Below are 23177 nucleotides of genomic sequence, written 5' to 3' on the forward strand. Positions count from 1 at the left end.
TTTAAAATCTATGTATTTATTCTTGGGGTGGGGGGCACGAGCAGGGGAGGGGCGGAAAGAGAGGGAGGGAGAGAACCCCAAGCTGACTCAGGGCAGAGCCTGACGCGGGGTGCAAACCCACGAACTGTGACATCCTGACCTGAGCCGAAATCACGAGTCGGATGCTTAGCCGACTGAGCCCCCGGGGACCCCAATAAAGCTACGCTTAGAGAAATCAACGTGGAGAGAATTTGTCCCTGGTTTACCTGCGGCACAATAAGTTACTGCTAGCGTGTTCCTCAGGCAGAGGGAAATTGCAGGCGACGCCCCCCGAGGTCCGCAGGGAGGACGGCGGCGCAGGGGATGCCGGGAGAGCGCGCTCAGCGGGGACAGAGGGTCAGTGACCTCCCGTGATCGCAAGACTTCTCTTCTCCACCACGTGTTTCTTGCCTGTCAGTCCGGACCCAGGAACGCTCCCTTCTTTCCTCTAGAGGCGCAAGCCCGTCCAGATCTGTCCAGTGGGGGCTCCCCCCGGACAGCCGCTGAGTCCTTTTGACACACTTCCCTGATTCCTCAAACACGTGTTTACTGGAAACACTCCGAGTCCTTTCCTGTTGTCTGTGACCCCACCCTGGAGTGATCCCCCCACGGAGCCAGCTCCTTCTGGCAGAGAGTGGTGTTGAGAAAGCAAGACCCGAGAGCCAGGTGCCCCCCGCTCCCTCCTCACTGGGCTGGCATGGGCTTGGCCTCGGCAGAGAGATGCCCCCCGCTTTCCAACCCTGAGAAGACCGCCGCCCTCTGACGCATCCCGGAGCGCACAGAAAGCCGTTTTGGGGTCGCTCCCCCAAACCGCCGCGAAGGACGAGCCTCAGAAAATCCAGAACTCAGGGTTTGTTTGGGGTTCCTTTACTCTTCAGCCTGAGAAGATACAGAAAAAAAATCAGGGCTGATTCCGCTGACCCCATTCGGGTGTTACGTCATTCGTCTATTATACAGTTTGACTCCTTTTAAAAAGTTTTAAATGTTTGTTTATTTTTGACAGAGAGAGACAGATGGAGTGCGAGATGGGGAGGGGCAGAGAGAGAGAGGGAGACTCGGAATCTGCAGCCGGCTCCAGGCTCCGAGCTGTCAGCACAGAGCCCGATGCGGGGCTCGGACTTGTGAACCCCAATATGATGACCTGAGCCGAAGCTGGACGCTCAACTGACGGAGCCTCCCAGGCGCCCCTGTGCAGTTGAATCCCACTCGTTTACTTTTGATGCAATAGGTTACCCAGATCCCAAAGTCAAAGCGACACCAAGGAGGCACGCAGGGGGAGGGGGGTGTAACTTCCTCCCCGGCCCTACCTACCCTACCTGCCCCTGGGGGGGGGGGGCACACTCCTTAGACTCCGATTTCTCCGTTCTGGGTTTCTTCTGGGAGAAGGAGGCAGACACACACACGTTCTGAGTCTCACCCGCCTGCTTCACGTGCCCTTCGGCACTTTGTTCTTTCGCTTGACGGTACACCCGCGTGTCACGTCACCCGACACCAGTCCACGGAGCCTTCCCACTGCGTGCGTCGCCGCGTAGGGCTCCGCTGCAGGCACACCGTCTTGGTGCCAACCAAGCTCCCGTGCGTGGCCATTTAGGTGGCTACCAATGGCGTTCCGTTAGAAACGGTGCTTCGGTGAGTGAGCACCGCGCACATCCATTTTTTGTGTCGTGGCAGGTGATTCTTCAGGGTAAGTTCCTGAGCGGGCTTCTAGATCAGAAGATAAATGGGTTTTGTTAGACGTCGCCATGTTTCCCTGTATAGGAATTGTACCCCTTTGCGGTCTGAAGAGCCAAACGTGGCTTGCTCGGGGCCCCACGGCCTGGCCAGGGAGCGTGTGGTGTGGCCGAGCTCTTCGACTTTTCGCCGGGTGATAGGCGATAACCAGTTATCGGTGTTGTTTTAATTTGCGCGTCTCCGACGGTGAATGAAAATGGAGACCTTGGGGCGCCTGGGTGGCGCAGTCAGTTAAGCGTCCGACTTCAGCCAGGTCACGATCTCGCGGTCCGTGAGTTCGAGCCCCGCGTCAGGCTCTGGGCTGATGGCTCAGAGCCTGGAGCCTGTTTCCGATTCTGTGTCTCCCTCTCTCTCTGCCCCTCCCCCGTTCATGCTCTGTCTCTCTCTGTCCCAAAAATAAATAAACGTTGAAAAAAAAAAATCATTAAAAAAAAAAAAAATGGAGACCGTCTCCATTCATCGGGGCTGCCCTCACGAAGGACCACAGCCCTAAACGTCAGAGGTGGATTCTGTCCCAGCTCTGGAGGCTGGAGTTTGGAACCCAGATGGCTGGGTTGTGTCCTCCTGAGGCCTCTCTCACGGCCATCTCCTACCCGTGTCCCCACATGGTCTCCCCTGTGTGTGTGTCTGTGTCTTAATCTCTTCTCATAAGGACCCCAGTTATGTTTAACCTGTATGACCTCGTTTTGATTTAATCCCTCTTCAAAGGCTCCATCTCTAAATAGTGCTGCATTCTGAGGTGTTGGGGTCAGGACTTAAGCAGAGAAATTTGGGGGGGACACAATTCATAGCAAACATCTTTTTGTATGTTTAGGCATCACTTTAATTTTTTTTGCATGAATTATCTGGTTGTGTCATTCATTTTTCTGATGAGTTTTTGGCCCTTTTTTCTTTAATTTTTAACTATTTTTTTGAGAGAGAGAGAGAGAGAGAGAGAGAGAGAGAGTGATTGGGGGAGGGGCAGAGAGACAGAGAGGGAGAGACAGAGTCTCAAGCAGGCTCCACGCTGCCAGTGCAGAGCCCAATGTGGGGCTTGAACTCAGGAACTGTGAGATCCTGACCTGAGGCAAAGTCGGACACTTAACTGACTGAGCCACTCAGGTGCCCTTTTTCTTAAATTTTTAAAAGTTCCTTATAGAGCATGGCTATTAGCCCTTGCATGTGATATATGTTGGAAATACTTTCTCCAGGTCTGTCATTCATCTTTTGACTTTGTGGCTTCTTTTGGCTATAAAGAAGTTTAAAAAATACAGACAGGTTATTTATCAATACTTTTTTTTTTTTTTATCGCATCTGGATGTTGATGCAAGTTAGTGTGGCCTGTGGGTTTGTAATGGCCTGATTTGCCTCGGCTGCACGGTATTTCCCAGAATTCCCAGAAGGCGACGGCCTTACAGGGCTTATGGAATGAGCTCCCACAGCGACATGGGGTCAAACTCCTGCCCCAAATCCCTTATTTGTGAATTTATATGCCTCCTGGTGGTTCTGCTTTCAGGAGTGAACTGATGCAATTAGAAAGCCTTTTCCTACATCCATGTGATAGGGAAATTCACCAATGATTTCATTCATTACTCGTGTGGTTCTATTTCCACATTTAGTATCAGATCGTTGATCCATTTGGTGTTTACTCTCGTGCATGAGGTGAATATGTTTCATTTTAATCTTCTTCCAGATGGAAATCCAGTTGCCCTGACAGCATTGATTTACAAACACTGATTTTTTCCTGGGATTTAAGACATCTCCTTTGCAGCACAACCTGTTCAATTTGGCTCAGGAGAGCCTACTGTATATATTTTTTCTCCAAATCTGCATTCCATAAGATCATTTCGGGCTACCCAGATGTCTTTTTATCTCTACCATGTTTTATGGTTTCCAGCTACATTACGAGAATTTAAAGAACACAGCGTAACGTCCAATGTGGCTCTTACCTTGTTAAGCCAGGTGTTCGTAGCCGTTCTCACAATCTGTGTGGTTCCAATGTGTGTCGGCCCCTGGCATTCCTGTCGGCATCCTGACCCCCAACGTGATGGTGCTGGGAGGTGGGCTTTTGGAAGGTGACAAGGCCATGGGGGTGGAGTGCCCATGAGGGGAATCGGCGCAGCCGGAGCCCCCCACGTCCCCCCGCCGTGAAGACAACGAGACGCCCTTGTCCATCCTGCAGGCACAGGCACAGCTGACTGCAACACCCGGTGTCCAGAACTGGGAGAAATCAGTGACTGTTGCCCGTAAGCCGCCCGGTGTGTGCTTTTGTGATGCCAGCCCCAGGGCACTAAGGGAGGCCGCCTGGGGTCCCAATGCAGGAAGCGTCCGTGGGGCTTCTGTTACCTCTTTCTTCTGCTGTGTTTCTCTCCGTTCACCTTAGTCTCCCTGAATGTTTTGTCAGGAATCTCCATGCGAAAAAACAGCAAATAGGATTACTCTGAAGCGTAGGGTGATATTTTTGTCCTTGTGTGTCATCTCCGGCTGCGAGGTGTCAGAGAAGCTGGCAGTCAGGGGCCCTCCTCAGCCACGTTCGAGGCCCGAGGCTCCCCGGGCTCCGGGGCAGTGGGAGCTTAGCTGCACGTTTGTGCCGGGGCTGGCTGGTTTACCTGTGTCCACCTTCCCCACGGGGCTCACCAAGGGCCGGGTGGTGGCTCATCAGGGTCAGTCCTTAGACCTGGCAAGACACGTGGCTTTATCTTTCCTTCACCTTCCGCAACTCGCTTGGTGTTAGAACCCTTGGAAGCTGACTGGCAAAGCCATTGGAAATGTAGTGTGCCCATTCCACTCCCACCCCCGGGGGATCCTGCCGGCCGCCTCCCCTTGGATTTCAGGGTCTCAGACAGATCCAGCCAAGCCCTCTGCCCTCTGCTCCCAGGTAGGGGCTCAGATGATCCGGAGGTGAGAAACCCAGGCCCACAGAGAACTCTCACGGAAACTTGGGGGATGTGCAGCTCCTGGCCCGGGTCATGGAGTACAGAGGTGGGGGGCAGCAGGCCAAGTCTGGCCAGAGAGTGGGCGAGTCCAGACAGGTGGAGTGGAGGGGCAGAAGGAACAGGACGTTCCAGGCTGGCTGCTGACTGTGTGTGGGGGCAGGAGGCCAAGGCCAGCAGACCAGAATAACGGGTGGTCAGGAGGGAGTGGGAGCTTTTTTTTTTTTTTCCTATTTTTAATGATTGAGACAAAAGATCTGAAGTGCAGCTTCTAGAAGAACTGTTTGTGCCTTCCTTCCCTTGGTCTTGACTTTGGCCTGCTGCCAGCCACGGTTAAAGACCAGGGTCTCTGGCCTTCCCAGACTGAGCAAGGGAGAGCGTTGAATCCCCAGTGGTGTCAGTGGTTTGACCGGGGTTAGGATGCCCATTCTGGAACCGCCCAACAGAAGGAAGCAGACAGAAGCAGGGGTCGGCACGGCAGTGTTGACGCTCCCCGGGGCCCAATCCCCCTTCTCCAGCGCATCGGGGCAGGGCACAGGGGCCACCACTGAATAATAATGCCACCCCCTCGGGAAATGTCACCACCTTGCAAGGAGACAGGCCAGCGTGGTGTCTCGGTGGTCAGTGGCCGCCCACAGTGACCCACGCAGAGACGTTTGAACGGGTTTACGCTGGCCGGAGGGACTGCGCAGCCCCGGGCCCCACGGCAGGTGTGCCGGTGCACAGACTTCCAGAAGATGGGGAGCGTCCTGCTCACTGCTCTTCTGACATCGGTCTCAGTGCCTTGCGCCCAGGCTGTGTGGCTGGGAAGGCTGGACCCGAGGCAGGTAACGGCCTGTCCATTGGTGCCAGCGCTGGCCTCGAGCCCCGTCGGTCCTAGGGGCCCAGGCCCCTCCTGTGGGGCCACAGTCTCTGGGTTACCTTCCCGGTGCCGGCCCAGACCGGCACCGGCTACGGGGGGACGGGTCAGCCTGAGTCAGGGGCCCTGGACTCCCAGACGAAGAGGACGCCTCAAGGGACTGGGGGACCGGGCCCCCCTCAACTGCTCCTCTCCTCCCAGCTTCTGGGGTCCTGGTACGTTCTTGCCGTGGCCTCCGGTGAGAAGGGCTTTGCGGTGGAGAAGGCCACGAAGAACATCGAGGGTGTCGTGGTGACCCTTACTGCAGAAAACAGTCTGAAGATGCTGTCCTCCAGGCACAGGTGAGCGAGCTGTGCGCTGTGGGCTTGTGTCCCCGGAGAGCAGGTCTGGCGGGCCTCTGGGTGGGATCACGGTGGATGCGGGAGGCCTCTCGGGGCAAGGCCCCCCCTCAGCTGCCGCCTAAGCTGGGCTCGCGCGTGGAGTCTCGGAGCCGCTGGTAACCTTCCTCCCACACCCGCGTCTGCCTTCGGGAGCCGTGGGGCCCTGGGTCCCGCTGGGACGGGCCTGGCCGTGGGACGAGCAAGGACAGAGGAGGTCTGGGGTCTGATGGCGGCCCCGCTATGTTGGCCCCGCGAGCACACACGGTCACACGCGCCACGGTGTGGGCCACAAGCCGCGTGGCTGGCTGTGTCCCGGTGAGGCTGGCGGAATCAGACACCCAAATCCAGAAGCCAGGCGTCTGGAGAGCTTCAGGCTCTGTGAAAAGCCGCCGGTGACCTAAGGGCCACGCGGGTGGACGTAAGGGCCACGGGGGTGGCCGTGGGGCTGGGATGCCATTCCGGTGTCCGCTCTCTGGTGTGACTGATTAGCAGCCCCTCCTGGTGCTGTGTCACCTGCACCTCTGGGGACCGCGGCCAGATGCTGGTTTGGAAAGACGGATGGTGCCGAGCCCCGCTCCCCACCAGGACCGCAAGTGGGCCCTATTACATTGAATTGAATTGAGTTGAGTTGCATTGAATTAATCTGTTGGCCTTTGGATAGGAAGTGCATTTGCATGGCTCAGAAGTCAGAGTCCCCAAAGGTACGCAGAGCGGGTCCTTCCCACCTGCCCAGCCAGCCTGTCCCCTCCCTGCAGGTGACCCATGCTTGTGATTCGTGGCGGCTCCTCCGACATGGGTGGCCACACGCCAGCACACGGGTGTCACTGAGCCACGCACGCCAGGAACCTCTCCGTATCCATCCACACAGGCTCTGCTCTCTCTTAGAACATTTCCCATTTTATTCTCTTCTGTCTTTATTGAGTTGTTAAAAATTGTGGTAAGATAAATGCAGCACAGAGACGGCCATCTTAATCACTTTCAAGGACACAGTTCGGGGGCGTCAGGCGCATTCACACTGTCGTGCAGCCATCTCCCCGTCTGTCCCCAGAATGTGTTCATCTTCCCAGTGGACTCTGTCCCGTTGTGTGTGGACCCTCCCTTCCCCCAGCCCCACCCTCCTACTCCTCCAGGGCCTCCGGTGAGCGTCCACTCCTACAGGATGTGTCCCCCTGTGACGGGCTGACCTCAGCACGGTGTCCTCCAGCTTCGTCCACGTGGTAGCAGGTGTTGGGATTCCCCTCCCTTTTGAGGCTGACGTTCCGTGGTGTGGCCGGAGCACGTGGCAGCTCCCGCCTCTTGGTTTTGTAAATCACGCTGCCGTGAACGTGGGTGTGTAAGTCTCCCTTCAGATCCTGCTTTCAGTTCTGGGCGCTCGCAGCGGCGGGACTGCGGGGTCACACGCTGATTCCATGTCACATTTTCGGAGGCGCTCTGCTCTGTTTTTTTTTTTTTTAAATATATGAAACTTATTGTCAAATTGGTTTCCATACAACACCCAGTGCTCATCCCAAGATGTGCCCTCCTCGATACCCGTCATCCACCCTCACCTCCCTCCCACCCCCCATCAGCCCTCAGTTCTCAGTTTTTGAGGGTCTCTTATGCTTTGGCTCTCTCCCACTCTAACCTCTTTTTTTTTTTTCCTTCGCCTCCCCCATGGGTTCCTGTTAAGTTTCTGCTGTGTTTTACAGCTGCGTATTGGTCCGGGAGGCTTTGTGCCAGTGCCCTGCTGCTGGGCAGACGGGGGTCTCCAATCTTTTGCAGTTGGAAACACACTTTGGGGAGCGGGCTCAGGGGTCTACCCGAAGGATAAATCTCTCGGAGTCCCTGTGGCTCCACGCCATACGTGGCCGGTCCCCTGAACTGGCGCCTGCCCTGGGCATTCCCTTACTCTTTTTTCTTTGCATCTGATGGGCAACAGATGGCCCCGTGTCAACTTTTACATACCTTCTCTAAGGGCAGGGGCCAGGGGCATCCTGGGACATGTCAACGTGGTTTGTGTGCTTCCTCCCCAACACGGGGCTCAAACTCACAACCCTGAGATCAAGACCTGAGCCGAGATCAAGAGTCGGACGCTTAACCGAGCCACCCAGGCTCCCCTGGCTGTTCGTATCTTGGCATATTTTTCTGTTAGGTGTGTTTTTAGTGGTTTGTAAGAACCCTTCAGTTATTTGGAATCTTAGCCTCTCATCTGTGATAAAAATTAGTTGCAAATATAGTTCCCAGTTTGTAATTCCTCTTATAACATTGAGAAAGGTTTTTGTTTGTTTGTTTTATTTTTTTAATTTTAATTTTTTAAAGTTTATTTACTTATTTTGAGAGGGAGAGAAATTGTGAGTGAGGGAGGGTCAGAGAGAGAAAGAGGGAGAGAGAGAGAATCCCAAGTAGGTTCCATGCTGTCAGCACAGAGCCTGACACGGGGCTCGATCCCACAAACCATGAGATCATGACCTGAGGCTGAAATCTGGAGTCGGACCCTTAACCGCCTGAGCCCCCCAGGCACCCCAAGACCCCCTGCCTGTCTGTTGTGTCAGTTCACTTTAGGGACTGAGTGGCCCCTTGTGATGCTGGGGCTCCTCACCCAAAATTGCAGAGGGCCCAGCGTCTGTCTGAAGCTCATTTTGCGCCCTCGCGCCCCCACCACCCTGGGGAGGGAGCTGATCTGCACTTGGCTCTCGTGTAGCTCATTCCCGAGCCAGGCTGGATTCGCTGGAGAGCGAGGTTTCTGGGTAACGGAGGCCGTCAGAGAAAGCCAGGATCCCCTCTGTGACATGCTGGCGGCAGGCCGGGCCCCGGCGGCAGGGCCCTTGTGTCCTGTGGTCCCGACTCTGGACCCTGAGCTGAGGACGGACGGTCTCTTTTCCAGGCTGGAGAGGTGTGACGTGGGCACAGTGTTGCTGCGGAGACAGAACTCTGGATGGGTGTTTGAGAACCCCTGTAAGGCGACAGCCTCCACGGTGTCCCACAGGGTGCAGGGCAGCCTGGGGATGGGCTCGCTCGCCTGGCCAGCACTGCGGGAAGGGGAGGGGATCGGTCACCCCAGACTCCCTCTGTGGTGTGCAGGGGGGTGGCCCTCTGCCCCCGTGGGGACAGGACTGGGGGAGTGTGACCCCGGATGAGCTGGGACAGGCCCTCGCCAGCTGGCCATCCGTCACCGGGGACCCGGGGACCACAGGGCTCTGGGGCTCTGAGCTTGCCGGGGGGCCTCTCGTGTCTCCCAGCCCTGGGCGTGTTAGACTACCGGGTACTGGGCACCAACTTCAGGGACTACGCCATCGTCTTCACCCAGCTGGAGTTCAAGGACGAGGCCTTCAGCACCGTGGAGCTCTACAGTGAGTGGCTGAGACCTCGGGCCCGCCCACAAACTCCCTGCCCGGCCGCAGTCACGCTGGCTGTGCGGGAAGCACATTGTCCCAGGGTCCGGGGCTAGAGAGAGGTGCCCGCCGCCCGGGCTGGCCCTGTGCCCCCAGGGACCCGGCGCCTCGCCATGGCCCTCTCTGCCTGGAGCCTCATCCCTGCGCTCCCCCCGCTACAGGAGGGGCGGCTGGGGCGTGGAGCACAGGTGTGAGGATCCCCTCCTGCTCCGCAGGCCGCACGGAGCTGGCCAGCCAGGAGGCTGTGCGCCTCCTCACCAGGTGGTGGTGGTTAGTTCTTCAAGGAGTCACCTGCTCCCTGGCCCAAGTCAGGCCGGCAGGGGAGGCCTCGTCTCGGGTGAGGTCGTGGGCCCATCCTCACGCCTCCTCTTGTCCCCCAGTCACCTGTGCGCACAAGGCCTTCCAGGTAAGCTGGCTTCCCGAGCATCACCCCGCGTCCTACACCCCAGTGCTCTGCAGCCGTGAAGGGCCAGGGACCCGGGTGGAGGCAGATGCCCCTCGGGGTGAACCTGGGTTCCCCCAGTGCTCTTCCTGGTTTTCAGTGAATGCTTCAGCCTCCAGCGGGGACAGTGCCCACCGTGTCCGGACCAGGCCGGCCAGGCGCTGGCAACCTGCTCAGCCACCTGGGTGCTGGGTGCTGGGTGCTGGGTGCTGCGCAGGTGCTCCCAGGGACTCTTGCTGCGTTTCCAAATAAAGCGATTCCACAAACCGCTAGAGTTGCCTCTCACTCGTGTGCTGGGCTGGGCTCGGTGTCGAGGGTGGACAGAGATGGACGGGGCCTCCCCTGCCGGCCTGACTTGTGGGGCGCGGGCCCCACAGGGAGAGGATAGGGTGCGGTGGGCACACCCCGGCTGAACCACATGGCACAGAGAGCCAGCTCGGGGGCGAGAGGACCGGTCTGCACTTGTGTCCCTCGGCAGAGTCCCTCTGGGTGGGGGGACCTGCACACACGGGTCTCGGCCGGGGAGCGGGGGCTGGGCCGGAGGCAGCCGCTCCCCGGGGAGGAGTCACACAGCCCCGGGCCGATGGGAGGGTCGTCTGCCCGAGTGAGAGCAGGCCTGCGGTTCGAGTTCGGACAGGGTGCTGGGCCGACGAGGTGGGCACTGGTGCCCACCGGGGTGCTGGGCTGGGGCACCACGGTGTCCGGGGCAGGGTTCTGGGGCAAGGGCAGGGGCCCAGGATTGCAGAGGCCTGGCCTGTGGGGCCTCCTGTGGTCTGGTGGGGCCCTGCCTGAGGTCCTGGCAGAAGCTGGGGTGGGGGCTGCCCATCCCTCACGGCGAGGGGCGGTGCACACCAGGAAGGGGGCAGGCGGGCACATACAGGAGAGTTGCACGCACACGCGCACGCACCCCATGTGCCTGTGCACACACACCGGCTGCCCCCTCTGTCAGCACCTGCTCAGGGCAGAACCCCGTCAGCACCTGCTCAGGGTGACCCTGCGGTCAGGTCCTGCTTCTCACACTCGGATAACCTTATGAAGTGACTCATAGTGACACCAGCTGGCTGTTGTCTCTCTTCCGGGGGTGGGGAGCTACTGTGAGAGGCCCAGGGCTCCCACTGTGAGGAGGGACGGCTCCAGGGGACACGTGGTGACCTGAGATCGGGGGGGGAGTGACCTCGGGAACACGATGGCTTTGTTTTCAGGGGCCTCCCAGGCAGGTGGCACCGACCAGGCTGAGCACCTGGGCCGGCCCTCTGTGGCCGGGACAAGAGAGGGCCCGAAGCCCCCCGGCCTCCCCATCGGCCCACCCCAGGCCGGCTCAAGGCTCCGGGTTGGTTGGACGGCCACGGCAGGGTCGGTGGGTGGGGAGATTTAAACTCAGTGCCCTGGTGGCCAAAGAGGGAGGCTGAAGATGGGACCGGGGAGGCTGGTGTCCACGCTGGTCCTGGCACTTGTGCTGGCCATGGGGTCCCGGCCACAGGAACAGCTGCCCAGGGAGGCCCACAGCCTCAACTGGAACAAGGTAAAGCCGTAGGCCTGCTGTCCCCCAAGCCAGGCACCCAGGCCGTGGGGGCCAGGGATCGTCCGTTTAGGAATCGCTCCCTAAAAATCTTCCAAGGGCCTTCCCGTGGCCCTGGGCAGTGCCCCGAGGCTGGCAGGAGTCTCCGGCACAGGCCCCTACCGGCCCAGTGGGACTGCCCCCCGGCCTCTCCCAGAGCAGCTGCCGGCCACGGGGGTGGGTAGGGCGCAGGGCCCCAGGCAGGTGCACCCAGAGATGCTAGGTGGGCAGAGGTGGAATCAGCAGGACGTGTTCTGGAACGGGGAGATGGCTGGCAGGTGGAACCCTCCAGCGGGGGTGGCTGGGGGCACAGGCTGAGCGGGCTGTGGCGGTGTCTGGGACGGTGGGTTTGCGGCAGGAAATCAGAGGGATGGGGCCCCCCCGGAGGCCCTGCACGGGAAGGAAGTTACAGCACACGGTTCCCAGCCCCCGCACCCCCAGACAGTCTGGCGTCTGCCCACCAGGGCCCCTAACCAGGGACGTGCAGGTCCGGGGGGGCTGGACGCGGGCTGGGTGTCTGGGAGGCATCCCTTGTCCGGTGGGTTCCGGGAGCCTGGCTGGGAGCCTGGGAAGGAGCGCCTTCCCCAGCAGCTCTGTACAGTTTTCAGGGTTCTGGTACATTCTGTCTGTCATCTCCGATGTCTTGCCTGGCAGACACACGAGGAAGCTGGGGGCATCCAGGGTGAAGTTTCACAAAGTGGACCAGCTGAAGGTGTCCTGGCTTTTAGCCGGTGAGTGGAGCAGGGCGGGGGGCCCAGCACAGCCTCCCCAGAGCCCTGGCCACGGCAGCCTGGGGCATCTTCCCGGCCGGGTGGGGGTGCCGGACCCGGATCACCGGGAAAGCCTACAGTGATGGTCCCCACAGCCTTGAAACCCATCACTTCCTGCCCCTAAAATTCAAAAGCCTGATTTGGGGAGAAGCCCCCACGCTACACGCGGTCACTCAACAGGCACTGGGTGTTCGAACTGTTTCCCTTAAGCTGTGGGACCGGTCCCGGTCCAAATTGGGAAATTCCAGAAACGGGCCCCCGCCTGTCCCCCTAGGTCACAGGGGTGCCAGTCACTCATGTTACTTCTTTGGAAAGATGGGAAGAAGGTGATGTTCAGGAACACACGTGCGAATGAGAGCCCAGGGCCGGGAGAGGGAGGCCCGGGGTGGCAGTGCCTCCCCCGCCCGCCGCTTCATCACCCAGACACGGGACAGGACACCTCTGCCAGCGCCGTCCCCAGCAGCCCCTCCGTCAAAGGGAACCTGGGAGCGGGGGCGGGATGGGCGCTCACCACTCGGGGCGGTCAGGCGGGCCGAGGCTCCGGGAGCGGGGGGCTCTCGACCCTTCCCACACGCCCCTGCCTAGCTTCTCTCCCGCCCGGTGAAGGGGGTGGAGGGTTTCCACGTGCTGTCCACCGACTACAGCTACGTCGTGGTCCACCTGCGCCTGGGCCCCGCCGGCCGGACCGCCAAGATGCTACTGTTCTTAAGGGAGTGACATCTGGGGGGGTGCAGGGGCAGGTAAGGGGGCGACGCAGGGACACAGGCTCAGAGGGAGGTCTCTGCCGCAGCTCGGGCTCCGCGACAGGGCGCCCACGACCGACACCGATCCTCACAGCTCAGGGCGCCGACCTGCTGGGGGTCGGGGTCTGCAGGCGGCCGCCGTCTCGCTGAGTCAGGTGTTGGGGAGGGGGCTCCGGTCCCTTCCTCTTCTTACCGGGGCACCGATCCTGTCACGAGGACCCCAGCTAACCCTGCGCACCGCCCGAGGCCCCGACCCCGCGCACCATCGCGCTGGGGCTTTGGTGTATGAATCTGGAAGGACGCGGGCAGTCCATACCATGGGTCGCAGCCCTTGCAGGGCTGGCTGGCAGCAGGTGACAGGTGGGTGGGCGGAGCCTGGAGACCACGCGAGCAGGTCTCTGAGTTGGCTGCTGCAGGGGTGAGTGGGGGAGGCCAGTGCAGGGGGGGAGGCCGGAGGAGGAGAGGCCAGGAGTGGGGCTGACCATCCACGGGAGGCTCAGGCCCTGGTGCTGAGGGCAGGATGGGGGAGCTGGGGGCGGGGGGCAGGTGGAGGTGGTAAAGGGAAGGCAGGTGGGAAAGAGGTTCTGTGCTGGGCGGGGGTGGTAAGGAAGGGAGTGGGGTCGGGAAAGGACCCCCTCCAGGCACGGGGCACGCAGGGCACGCATGGGGGCGGGGGGGGGGGGGGGGGGCCGGACGGGGGCCCGGGGGGGTGGGGTGAGCAGACGGGGCTACCCGAGCCGGTCTCCACGGCCTCGCTGGGGACACCCGCCCGCCTCGGGGCACAGAGGGGAGAGAAGGACATTTCCCCATCACCTGTCTGCCGCCGCCTCCCGTGGCAGCGCCCTCGCGTCTCTGTCCTGCCAGGGCCTGGCGGTGTCTGTGGGGGTCGGGGTGCAGCCCACGCGGCCAAAACCGGCAACTGACGTGACTGTGCTTCCGGCCGCAGGCAGACAGAACACGTCCAGCTTCCCGAGCATGAAAAGATTCGTAGACACATGTGAGACTTTGGAGCTCGCCGATGGTGCGACCGTTCTTCCGAAAGACGGTGACGTGTGGTCGGGAGCCACCCCCCCCTCCCCGCCACTGTCCAGGTCCACACCATGCCTGGCCCGACCACCCTGTTAGGGTCAGCTAAGGGGGGGGCCGGGGGGGGGCAGAGAGAGGAGGGGTGACAGCGGTGTCTCTTCCAGGCCCCGTGGGCCCCCTCCACGGCCCTGCCCTGCGTCGGCACCAGGCTCGTCCTGCCGAAGGGCGTGGGCAGGGGGCACCGGGCAGCCCGTCCGGTCTGGCCTCTGTGCCGTGGCCGGAGGACCCGGGCAGTGTCCCACACCAGCACACGAGAAACCGGGGAGAGAAAGGGAACGCTGGTGGGCAGACCGGCCCCCACCGGGCAGTCCCCCTCAGTGCCCCTCTCCCTCCACAGCCCCCTGTGCGCACGCCATCCTGCCCTGAGGGCCAGCACCTTTACTTTGGGGCTCCACTCGTGGTCCTCCGAGACCCCGGGAGCGTTCTTCACGGTTCCGGGAGCTCGCATCCCGCGGCTTGCTGAGAGGTGTCTGGTGACCCCAGGCCGCTGATGGGGTGAAGGCCAGGGACCATGGCTCTAGCCCAAGAGGGATCCTTGACGATCCTCAGGAGCTGGGGATAGGAGGGCACGTGCTGGCCGGCAGGGAGATGCCAGTCCTGGCCCGTCAGCTCGTGCCCTCCAGGCGCCACAGCCGAGAAGGGCTGTCACCTCCTGTCTGCTGGGAAATAGACCTCGGACCGGTCCCGCGTAATCCTCGCCGCGTGTCTTCTCCGCAGCGAGTCTGCGCACCGCTCCCCGCGCTCCCCGACACCCCACACTTCCCCAGGAAGCCACTCACTCCTTCGGGAAACACGTATAAGCACCGTGACACGCCAGGCACGTGCTCGCTGCTGGCGAGAGGGCAGTGAGCAAAATGGGCAGAGGTACTTTCAGAGACTCGTTGCCTTGTCAGGAGGGGCCCACACCAGTGTGGTCACCCAGGCACGGTCACAGGCTCCGAGAGGTACATAGAGACCAGTGCAAAATGGCAAGAGCTCTGACTCGTCCCAGGGAGGGCAGGAGCAGTCAGGGAGGGCTTCTTGGAGGAAGGGACATCCTGCTGAGGGGTGAAAGCCTGGCTGTTAAGTTTGATGCAGTGGGGGAGCAGGGCATCCCTGAAAGATGAAAAACCCCAGAGGGGGGTCTGCCCCCAAGACCGTGACCATGCACGTCCTCTTGGCAGGATTCGGCCGGGACCAGGGGGGTCTCGGGACTTTTCTGTCTCAGCCTGGACCTTCTGCAGGTTCTTTGCACCGGGGCCTCATATTATCTGCTCTCGCTTTGTCAGAGCACTGGGTCAAGAGACACACAGACAGATAGACAGACAGACAGACAGAGACAGAGACCGAGAATGGACACAGGAGAAGAGGAACCCGGAGAAACCACAGACTTTCATGAACCAGCTTGGATATGACACCCATCATTATATTCTCTCCCTCAGAACTAGTCACACGGGCCGTCCACCGGGGAGGGGAGGAGGTGTCACAAGGATACCAGAGGCTGTGTGAGTAAGAGGGCACATGTCGGAGATAGAGACCCCTGTTCATGCTGTGACACCACAGCCTGACGCCAGCCAGGACACGGCTGGTCCCCCCGTGGCCCAGACAGAAGCCGGGAGATGCAGAAGGCAGGACGGTCACACCGCAGAGGGGAGAGCATCCCTCACGACCCAGGGCCAGAAAGGTTCACAGGCCCCTGGGCCAAATAACGCTCCAAAGCCTGTGCGTTCCCCGGGATGGAGACCAGACCCGTCCCAGTCCATGGGAGCAGGCGTCAGAGATGCGGGACGTCCCGGGGAGGGACTCGGGCAAGGGAAACCCGAGGGACGCAGCGCTGGGCACCTTCAGACCGGCAGGTTTCTGGTCTGGGGACCGGAAGCCCAGGTGACAACGTGACGAAGCAGAGGTCCCCAGAGACAGGTGTGATGGGCTCCCGTCTCCGGGAGACCGTCCTCAGGCAGAGAGGAGGGACCGGGGGCTCCAGGGGGATGCTGCCAGCCTGCCGGGAACCAGCCCCTCTGGCTGCAGGTGCACTCAGGTGGGCAGAGAGGACATGAACGCGACAGCAGTGCGTGGCCGGCCTCTCTTTCCCAAATCCAAGGCCAACGTCCTCTGCAGCCCTTGCCACACCGCCCCTTGTCTCAAAGCAAAGTGGTCTCTTCGCTCAGGTTCCCTGGTGCCTGTTCAGGACAACGATGCCTCCCAGTAAGAAAGAGGAGAGGCAGGTGGGGCTCACCCAGCTGGGGGGCCCTCGCAGACAAGCCGGCACTCAGTCTGTGGGCCACGGCCTCTCCTGCCCCCACCGGCACCATCTGCCCTCTGTCCGCCCACCCCCACCTCCCAGGAGGAGATGAATCCAACCCGAGGACAGCCTCGGGGCCAGCCTGGAAGAGCTGGGTGGAAGGACAGGTGAGGGAAGACAGAAAGGCTGTTCACGACTCCCAAATCTGATGACCGAAGTCTAGGAGGCAAGAGGAACATGGGAGGAAATGCAGGGTGTGCATTTGGACGTCTTCCTAACAGGAGAGGGTGGGTGGGTGACCCAGGGACTCGGGCAGAGGCCTGACAACTTCAAGGGAGCCAGGAGGAGGATCCGCGAGAACCAGAGCAAACCCACAAAAGCACAGGGGCGGCGGGAGGTGCAGGAGACATTCGTGTGCGGGTTCCCCAAGGCCCCCATCCTTCGCTCTATGTGTGTGTGTGTGTGTGTGTGTGTATGATGGTTAAAAACCTTGGTGAATATGACTTACGTGTCTTCTTGGGGGGAGGAGAGCCATGGGGACGGCGCTCTCCCTTGCTGGCTGTGGGTGAGGGGCCGTACCACCTCCTGGGTGGGGTCCGGGGCTCACTCTCGTGATCCAGGTGCGTGCACACAGCGGGGAGCAGACAGGGTGCTGAGGGCAGGCATGGAAGCATCCACAAAGGAACAAGGACAGAAGCGGCTTCTGCTCTCGGGGGTGGGACAGGATGATAGGGTCTTGGTCTTGAATTTGGGGAAGTGGGGTTGGCACGGCACAGTTGTCCCGGTGATGCCGCCTCAGGGCGCCCGAGTCCACCTGCCCCTGGGGGAGCACCTGCGACCCTCCGCTCTGCCTGAGGGCTCTGTCCTGCCCCCACGGGCACCTCCTCTCCTGCCAGCCGGGGCCAGCCTGCCACCCGGGAGCGCGGATACCCCGACGGCCCTGGGGACACAGCCGGTCCGGGTACGACACCGTCTCCCAGTTGGCCTGAGCGCCAGGCCGCCACGGTGCTCCCCCTCCTCCTCCGGGCTCCCTGTACTCGTCATCCTCCGGGCTCCGTGGGCCCAAGTCTTCCTCTGATCAGGGACCACCCTGTGTCCAGTCTCCACACGCTGGGACTTGGGGCAGGTCGTCTGGACCTTCTGGACTCGTGCTTCCTTGCAGGGACATGTGCAGAGGCCTCCCTCCCAGACTCGCCAGAGGGGACCCAGCACAGGAAGGTTCAGACCCTGCAAAGGAAGAGGCCACGTGGGGGACCCCGTCGGGTCGTGCTCACCGATGAGGTCCCGGTGTTCGGCACACGGCAGGGACCTGAGATCGCCGGCTGAATTAGGGAAGGAAGGAGTGAAACCACAGAAGCCGGGTCCACACACCAGGTCAGGTCAGAGGTCAGGTCAGAGGGCGTCACACCTCGGGCCCTGGAAGGGGCCACGGGACACGTCCTTCTGTCCCTCCAGCGCTGACCTTCCTTCACGTGGGACCTGCTGACGTCCTGGATCGTCTCCACCTCCTCCGCAAACGACGCTGAGTGTTCCCGGAAGGGGGACAGCAGGCAGGGCCAAGGAGGGGCTTCCGGAATCCTGTGCCCTGGGGGACTCTGGGACAGCCTTCCAGGTGGCTCTTTACGTCCTCCAGGCACCAGGCCACAATTCAACTTCATCTGTCGGGGAATGCGACAAGCCATCTAGAAGGCTCGTTTCATCCCCATGTCACAGATGGGGACACCGAGGCTAATAGCACAGCCTGGGTCACTAGTAAGATGAGCTAGGTCAGGAAGCCCATGTCCTTCACTTTGGATTGTCCTACCCGCAGGCCTGTGTCTTGGCGTCCTGGGGCTCGGGGTCCCTCTTCCCGGGGAACCCCACCACCCGCCGAAGGCCCGCCCCCCCTGAACTCAGGGGAGCAGAGCTGACCAACCTGCCTGGGGCCGGGCATGGGGACCGGGGAAGGGCCGACCCCAGGCTCTGTGGGCTCTCCCAGTCCTGGGCCAGCCGGTCCCCTGCAGGACGAGGACTTCTCGCTGGGGACCTGCTGGGGCCTCTGCTGCCTCACGTTGTCACCTGGGCTGCCGGTCCCCACCCCAGAAACCTGCCGGTCTGAAGGTGCCCAGCGCTGCCTCCCTCGGGTTTCCCTTGCCCGAGTCCCTCCCCGGGACGTCCCGCATCTCTGACGCCTGCTCCCATGGACTGGGACGGGTCTGGTCTCCATCCCGGGGAACGCACGGGCTTTGGAGCGTTATTTGGCCCAGGGGCCTGTGAACCTTTCTGGCCCTGGGTCGTGAGGGATGCTCTCCCCTCTGCGGTGTGACCGTCCTGCCTTCTGCATCTCCCGGCTTCTGTCTGGGCCACGGGGGGACCAGCCGTGTCCTGGCTGGCGTCAGGCTGTGGTGTCACAGCACAAACGGGGGTCTCCACCCCGAGACCGTGCCCATTGTCACCGAAGGGGCCTCTTTTTTCCCACCTAATCTTTAATCCATTGTGATTTCAATATCAAAGGAGAAACAGTCTACTGCAAGCGACCACAGAGTACGAAAATGAATCTGTCCCGTCTGAAAAGTCGGTGCAGACCCGAAGGTATCTCTTGAGAGATTCCACTTGTAGGAAACCTCCAGAGTAAGTAACGGAACACGGAGAGAAAGCAGACTGGGGGTTCCCAGGGCCTGGCGGGGGCACGAATGGGGAGGGCGGGCTCCGGGTACACGGTGTCCCTCGGGGACTGAGATACTCTGCACCAATATTCTGTGGCGTGGTTCACAGCGTCGTGAGTGTACCCAGCGCGCAGGAATTGCACAACGTAAAGTAAATAAAAATTTTATTGAAGATTAATATGGATTATAAACCAACAGTGAAGAAATAAAGTCACAGCTAAAAAGAAGAGGAGAGAAAGGATAAGGGACAAGAGGAAGAGACATTGTGGTAGGGTGTCAGGGTCGGGGATTGGAACAATTAGAAATAAAATAAACACCCCGTGTAGGCCCTCAGGCCCTCGATCAGTGGCTGGCATCCATGTGGGAGCAAGGGCGGTGGCAGGAACGGTGTTGGGAGCAGAAGCAGGACCCAGCTGACTCTGCCCAGGTGCCCGCTGTCCCCGCACAGGTCCCAGGTCACCTGCTGGCTGCCGGGCCCCTGCAGGAGTCGCTCCAGACGCCACCCCTGCCTCCAGAGCCGCCGAGGCCCCCGAGGCTGTTGGGTCGGGCTCTGGAGCCGCACCGGCTTCTGCTCCTGCCCCGGACTCTTGAGAAGGAAACAGAGTGATGGTTGCAGCGGCTCCAAGGGCTCAGGGCGACAGGAGAGAAGGTCCCCCCGCGCCGGCCTCTCCAGGGGCCTTGCAGACACACAACACACCCCAGGGCCTCCCGAGAAGCCGCGGTCAGGAACCCACACCAGGACCTCTGCCCCCCTGGGGTCCGCAGTCCCGGGGGCTCTCAGTCTCTGCTCCTGGCCCCACACCAGCCCCAGGGGGCTCCTCCCTGGGTGGCTCAGCACCGCCCGGGGCCCCATGCACCCCATCCCCCACCCCCAGCCTTCTCACCCTGGGCTCGGGCTCCGGGGGCTCCGGGGGCTCCGGGTCCTGGTCCCAGGACCGCTGAGCCAGGACCCTGTGGAGGGGCCCGGGAGGTGAGGGAGGCCCTCCCAGGCCATCTCCAGGCCCTGCTTCCGGAGACCTCCGTGCGGCCACTCTCTCCCCGGGTCCAGGGTGGCCCTCCTGGGCGACGGGGCACACGCACACCTCTGTAGGGCAGGTGAATCGGGATTCCGACAGTCGCCTCCCGATTTCATCCGTTGATTTCTGTAAAGACAGTGACCCGCGGCCGGCCCGGAGGCATCACAGCCCCGCCCGGCCATCCTCAGTGTCCTTCCGCCCTCTCCCCCTGCGGCTCCCAGATCCGACACAGACCTGAGTGGGCACAGCCCTGCGCCCGGGACACAGTGACATCCACCTGCAGGGCTCGGGATGAATCTTGGGGACAAGAGGGCCACCCCAGCACACCCTGTCCCTCCCAGCCAGCCTTGACCTGGGGTGTGAGCATGGCCCGCCCACCAGGCATCTGACCCCTTCATCAGCCTGCACCTGCTCACATGGGCCCTGCACACACACACACACACACACACACACACACGGGAGGGGCCGTGGGGCCGCACAAGTCAGATCAGAGCGGTGTCGGGCTGGACCGGCTGTCTCTGGGGCTCCCTGAGTTACCTTTGGCTCCCTGCGAGCTAGAGACCTGAGGCGTCCTGTGCACGACCTGACCCCACTGTCTCCGGGGTCGAGGAGCGTCGCAGCCACGGGATCCCCTGAGCCAGCAGCCGCGGGACACGGGCACACAACAGGAGAACATGTTCGTCAGGCGAAGGTGTCCCAATGAATGAGCCCAGTCAGGCGCTGTCTCCACAATGTGGGTGCCTGGTGACCCGGGTTCTGACTTCACTTGGGCTTTGTGACCAGAGAGGTGAGGTCACTGCCTGGGGTCCCCTTACCCAACTTCCTCCTCCTACAAGAGCCCCTCCCAGGCTGCGGAGGGCTCCCCTCCACCCCATGCCCTGTCCCTACAGTGACACCAACACAGCCCAGCCACATCCCCGCGAGGCCTGGTGCAGCCGGTGTGGCAGCTCTGGGGACACAGAGCTGGGTTCAGACCTGGGTTTTCCTCCTGACCAGTGCCGGGACCCCGCACAGACCCTGTGCCTCCCGGGGGCCCCCGGTCTCCCCGTCTGCACAGTGGGGTCCTTCTGGAATCCACTTCTAGGGACACCGTCAGGGAGACACCTGTAGACTCGTCCCGTGCCTGCTATCCCATGAGGCTCGTGGGCACACGAGGCCGTGGAAAGATGAGGAAGGGGTGGGCCTGGCACGGAACACACTCACGCGGGCCTGGGTCTGCTCCGGGTCCAGGCACAGCCACCCCTCCTGCCTGGGTCCCGGGCCCGGGGGAAGGTGGAGGTGAGCTCGTTCAGACCCTGTGCCCACCCGACACGCCCCTCCAGGGGCTCCATCACCTTTGGGCCCGGGTCCCAGTGCCTGGGCTGTGGCTCCCAGCCTTCCCGAATCCTGGTCACACATCCCTGTGTCACCCCCTCCCCTTCCGGGTGGACGGCCCGTGTGACCGCGTTCTAAGGGCTAGGAGATGATGACGGGCTGTCACTTCCAGGCCGATTCATGGAATTTCTGGTTTCCTCTCTCCGGGGTCCATTCTCTGTGTCTGCCTCGGACTCGGTCTGTCTCTGTGTGTCTCACAGGAGCGGGGCCTGTGGGCTCCAGGGTCCAGGTGACGACCCTCAGAAGCCTCCCTTGTGGCCCGTGTCCCTCCCCCGGCCCGGTGCTCAGCTCCCTCACGAGGCCTCCTCACCCCAGGCAGGGCACTGCCTGGGGAACCACTTCCTAATGAGGACCCGAGGCGCCAACAAGGAGGGTGTTGACCTCGGTCCCCACACCAGGGTCCACTGCTCGGCCACGTGCTGCAAACCCAGGTCCTCGGTCCTCCAAGCCCCCAGGCTGCCCTCTGCTCAGAAGGACCTTGAGGGAGTAGGAAGCATTTTCCCAGGAGGGGAGAACAGAGGGTCAGGGATGAAGATCCCGGGACACAGACTCGTCTATGAGCCTGTGGGACCCTGGGGACACTGTCTATGCAGCCCAATTTACGGAGGAGGACGCTGAGTCCTTCTGTGCCGTAGCCCCGTCCACACTTCCTACTTCCAGGTGCCCAGTGTGGTGGACACAGGACCCCAGACCCCGTCCTCCCCTAGTTCCCGCCAATCCCCCCGGACATCTTGGGGACCCCCCGGCCCTCAGCAGGCACATCTCCCCTCCCCATGCTGTGGGTCCCGGGCTATTGCCAGGAATCCTGATGTCCCTGCCCATGGCCCCACTGCCTCCAGCCTTTCTCTTCTTTCCCCCACGTTACCCACCCCCTCCCAGTGTGGACTCCCCTCTGACCCCCAGCGGGGCAGTCTGAGTGTGTGTGTGTGTGTGTGTGTGTGTGTGTGTGTGCACCCGCCTGTCTGGAGATGCCCAGTGGTCACAGCCTCACACAGACGGGGTGGATAGGGACCCCCGAGCATCTCAGGGGCTCTCATTCCCAGGGAGAACCCCATGGGGGGATAGAGGCTGGCCTAGGACTGGAGACCAGCTCTGCTCCTCGGACGCCACACACCTCACTTGTCCTGGGCCAGTCCTTGCCTCTCCTGACCTCAGTGTCCCCACTGTCCCTGAGGGTCAGACAGGGAAGTGCATCAGCGTGGCCTTGACCCAGGCTGTCCTCCAGGGGTAGGTGGAGGGGAGGTGCCCCGGCTACACAGGCCTCCCTCCCCAGGGCCGGCCAGGTCTGTGTTGTGGCCAGGTGTGCCCAGGGACCTGCACTCAGCACCTGTAGATGATCCAGACGCGACACTGATGTGCATGAATCCAATCGCTCCCCACCTGGCTGGTCCCCCATGTTTCCGCCTCCGCCAACTGTTCCGGGACCTGAACCTCTCCTGAGCCCCAGAACCATGCCTGCCCCAGCCAGGCAGATCTCAGGGTGCAAGGCCAGGTGGGTTGGACGTCTGGGGACACGAAGGCCAGTGAATACACCCACCCCCACCCAGCTGGCCTGGACCGCAGACTCTACCCCAGGGTCCAGGTGCATGGACCCTGGGGCATGGCTGGGCCAGGGCCCCTGCAGGCAGCAGTGGAGGCCAACTCAGGGCAGGGAGAAGTCGGTCCGCCCCTTGCCCTTCTCCTTTCCTCCTTCTGTCTTGTCTTCCTGGCAGGACCTTGGACAGAGGTCCAGCCTGGGCCTGGCTGCAGCCCTGGGCAGAGTCAGAGGGTGGGAAGCGGCCCGGGGAGGCCTGGGGCCACCTCCAGGATGACCAAGTGTCAGGGGGCTACTTTAACTGGGCGCCCCCCGGGCACTCAGTGATTTCAGCCCTTTGTATACATGAACCGTGACCCCGGGACCGGGTCCCGGCCCCATCCTCACCCCCACGAGGCCCGCATCCTCCCCAGCCGAGGCCCTGTCGGTGGCCGGCCCTCCCTCCAGCCCCAACAAGTCCAGCTGCCCCAGAGGTTATACATCTTTCCAGGCTGGAGCCTGAGCAGCCGTAAGCAGC

At 61.6% G+C, this 23177-nt stretch overlaps 1 protein-coding gene across 1 annotated transcript; it reads left to right on the top strand.

The window, feature by feature from the left end:
- The first annotated feature begins 4922 nt into the window (after window positions 1–4922).
- On the top strand, window positions 4923–12758 carry LCN6 (lipocalin 6). The gene is made up of 8 exons (XM_040484964.1): window positions 4923–5488; window positions 5722–5861; window positions 8764–8834; window positions 9119–9229; window positions 9487–9608; window positions 9652–9677; window positions 11112–11235; window positions 12627–12758. The coding sequence occupies exons 1-8, from the start codon at window positions 5399–5401 to the stop codon at window positions 12756–12758; spliced, it is 816 nt and encodes a 271-aa protein (XP_040340898.1). The 5' UTR covers window positions 4923–5398.
- Window positions 12759–23177: the final 10419 nt, after the last annotated feature.

This window comes from Herpailurus yagouaroundi, unplaced genomic scaffold (assembly GCF_014898765.1).
Source record: "Herpailurus yagouaroundi ecotype Mexico unplaced genomic scaffold, PumYag 162, whole genome shotgun sequence".
Lineage (NCBI taxonomy): Eukaryota > Metazoa > Chordata > Mammalia > Carnivora > Felidae > Herpailurus > Herpailurus yagouaroundi.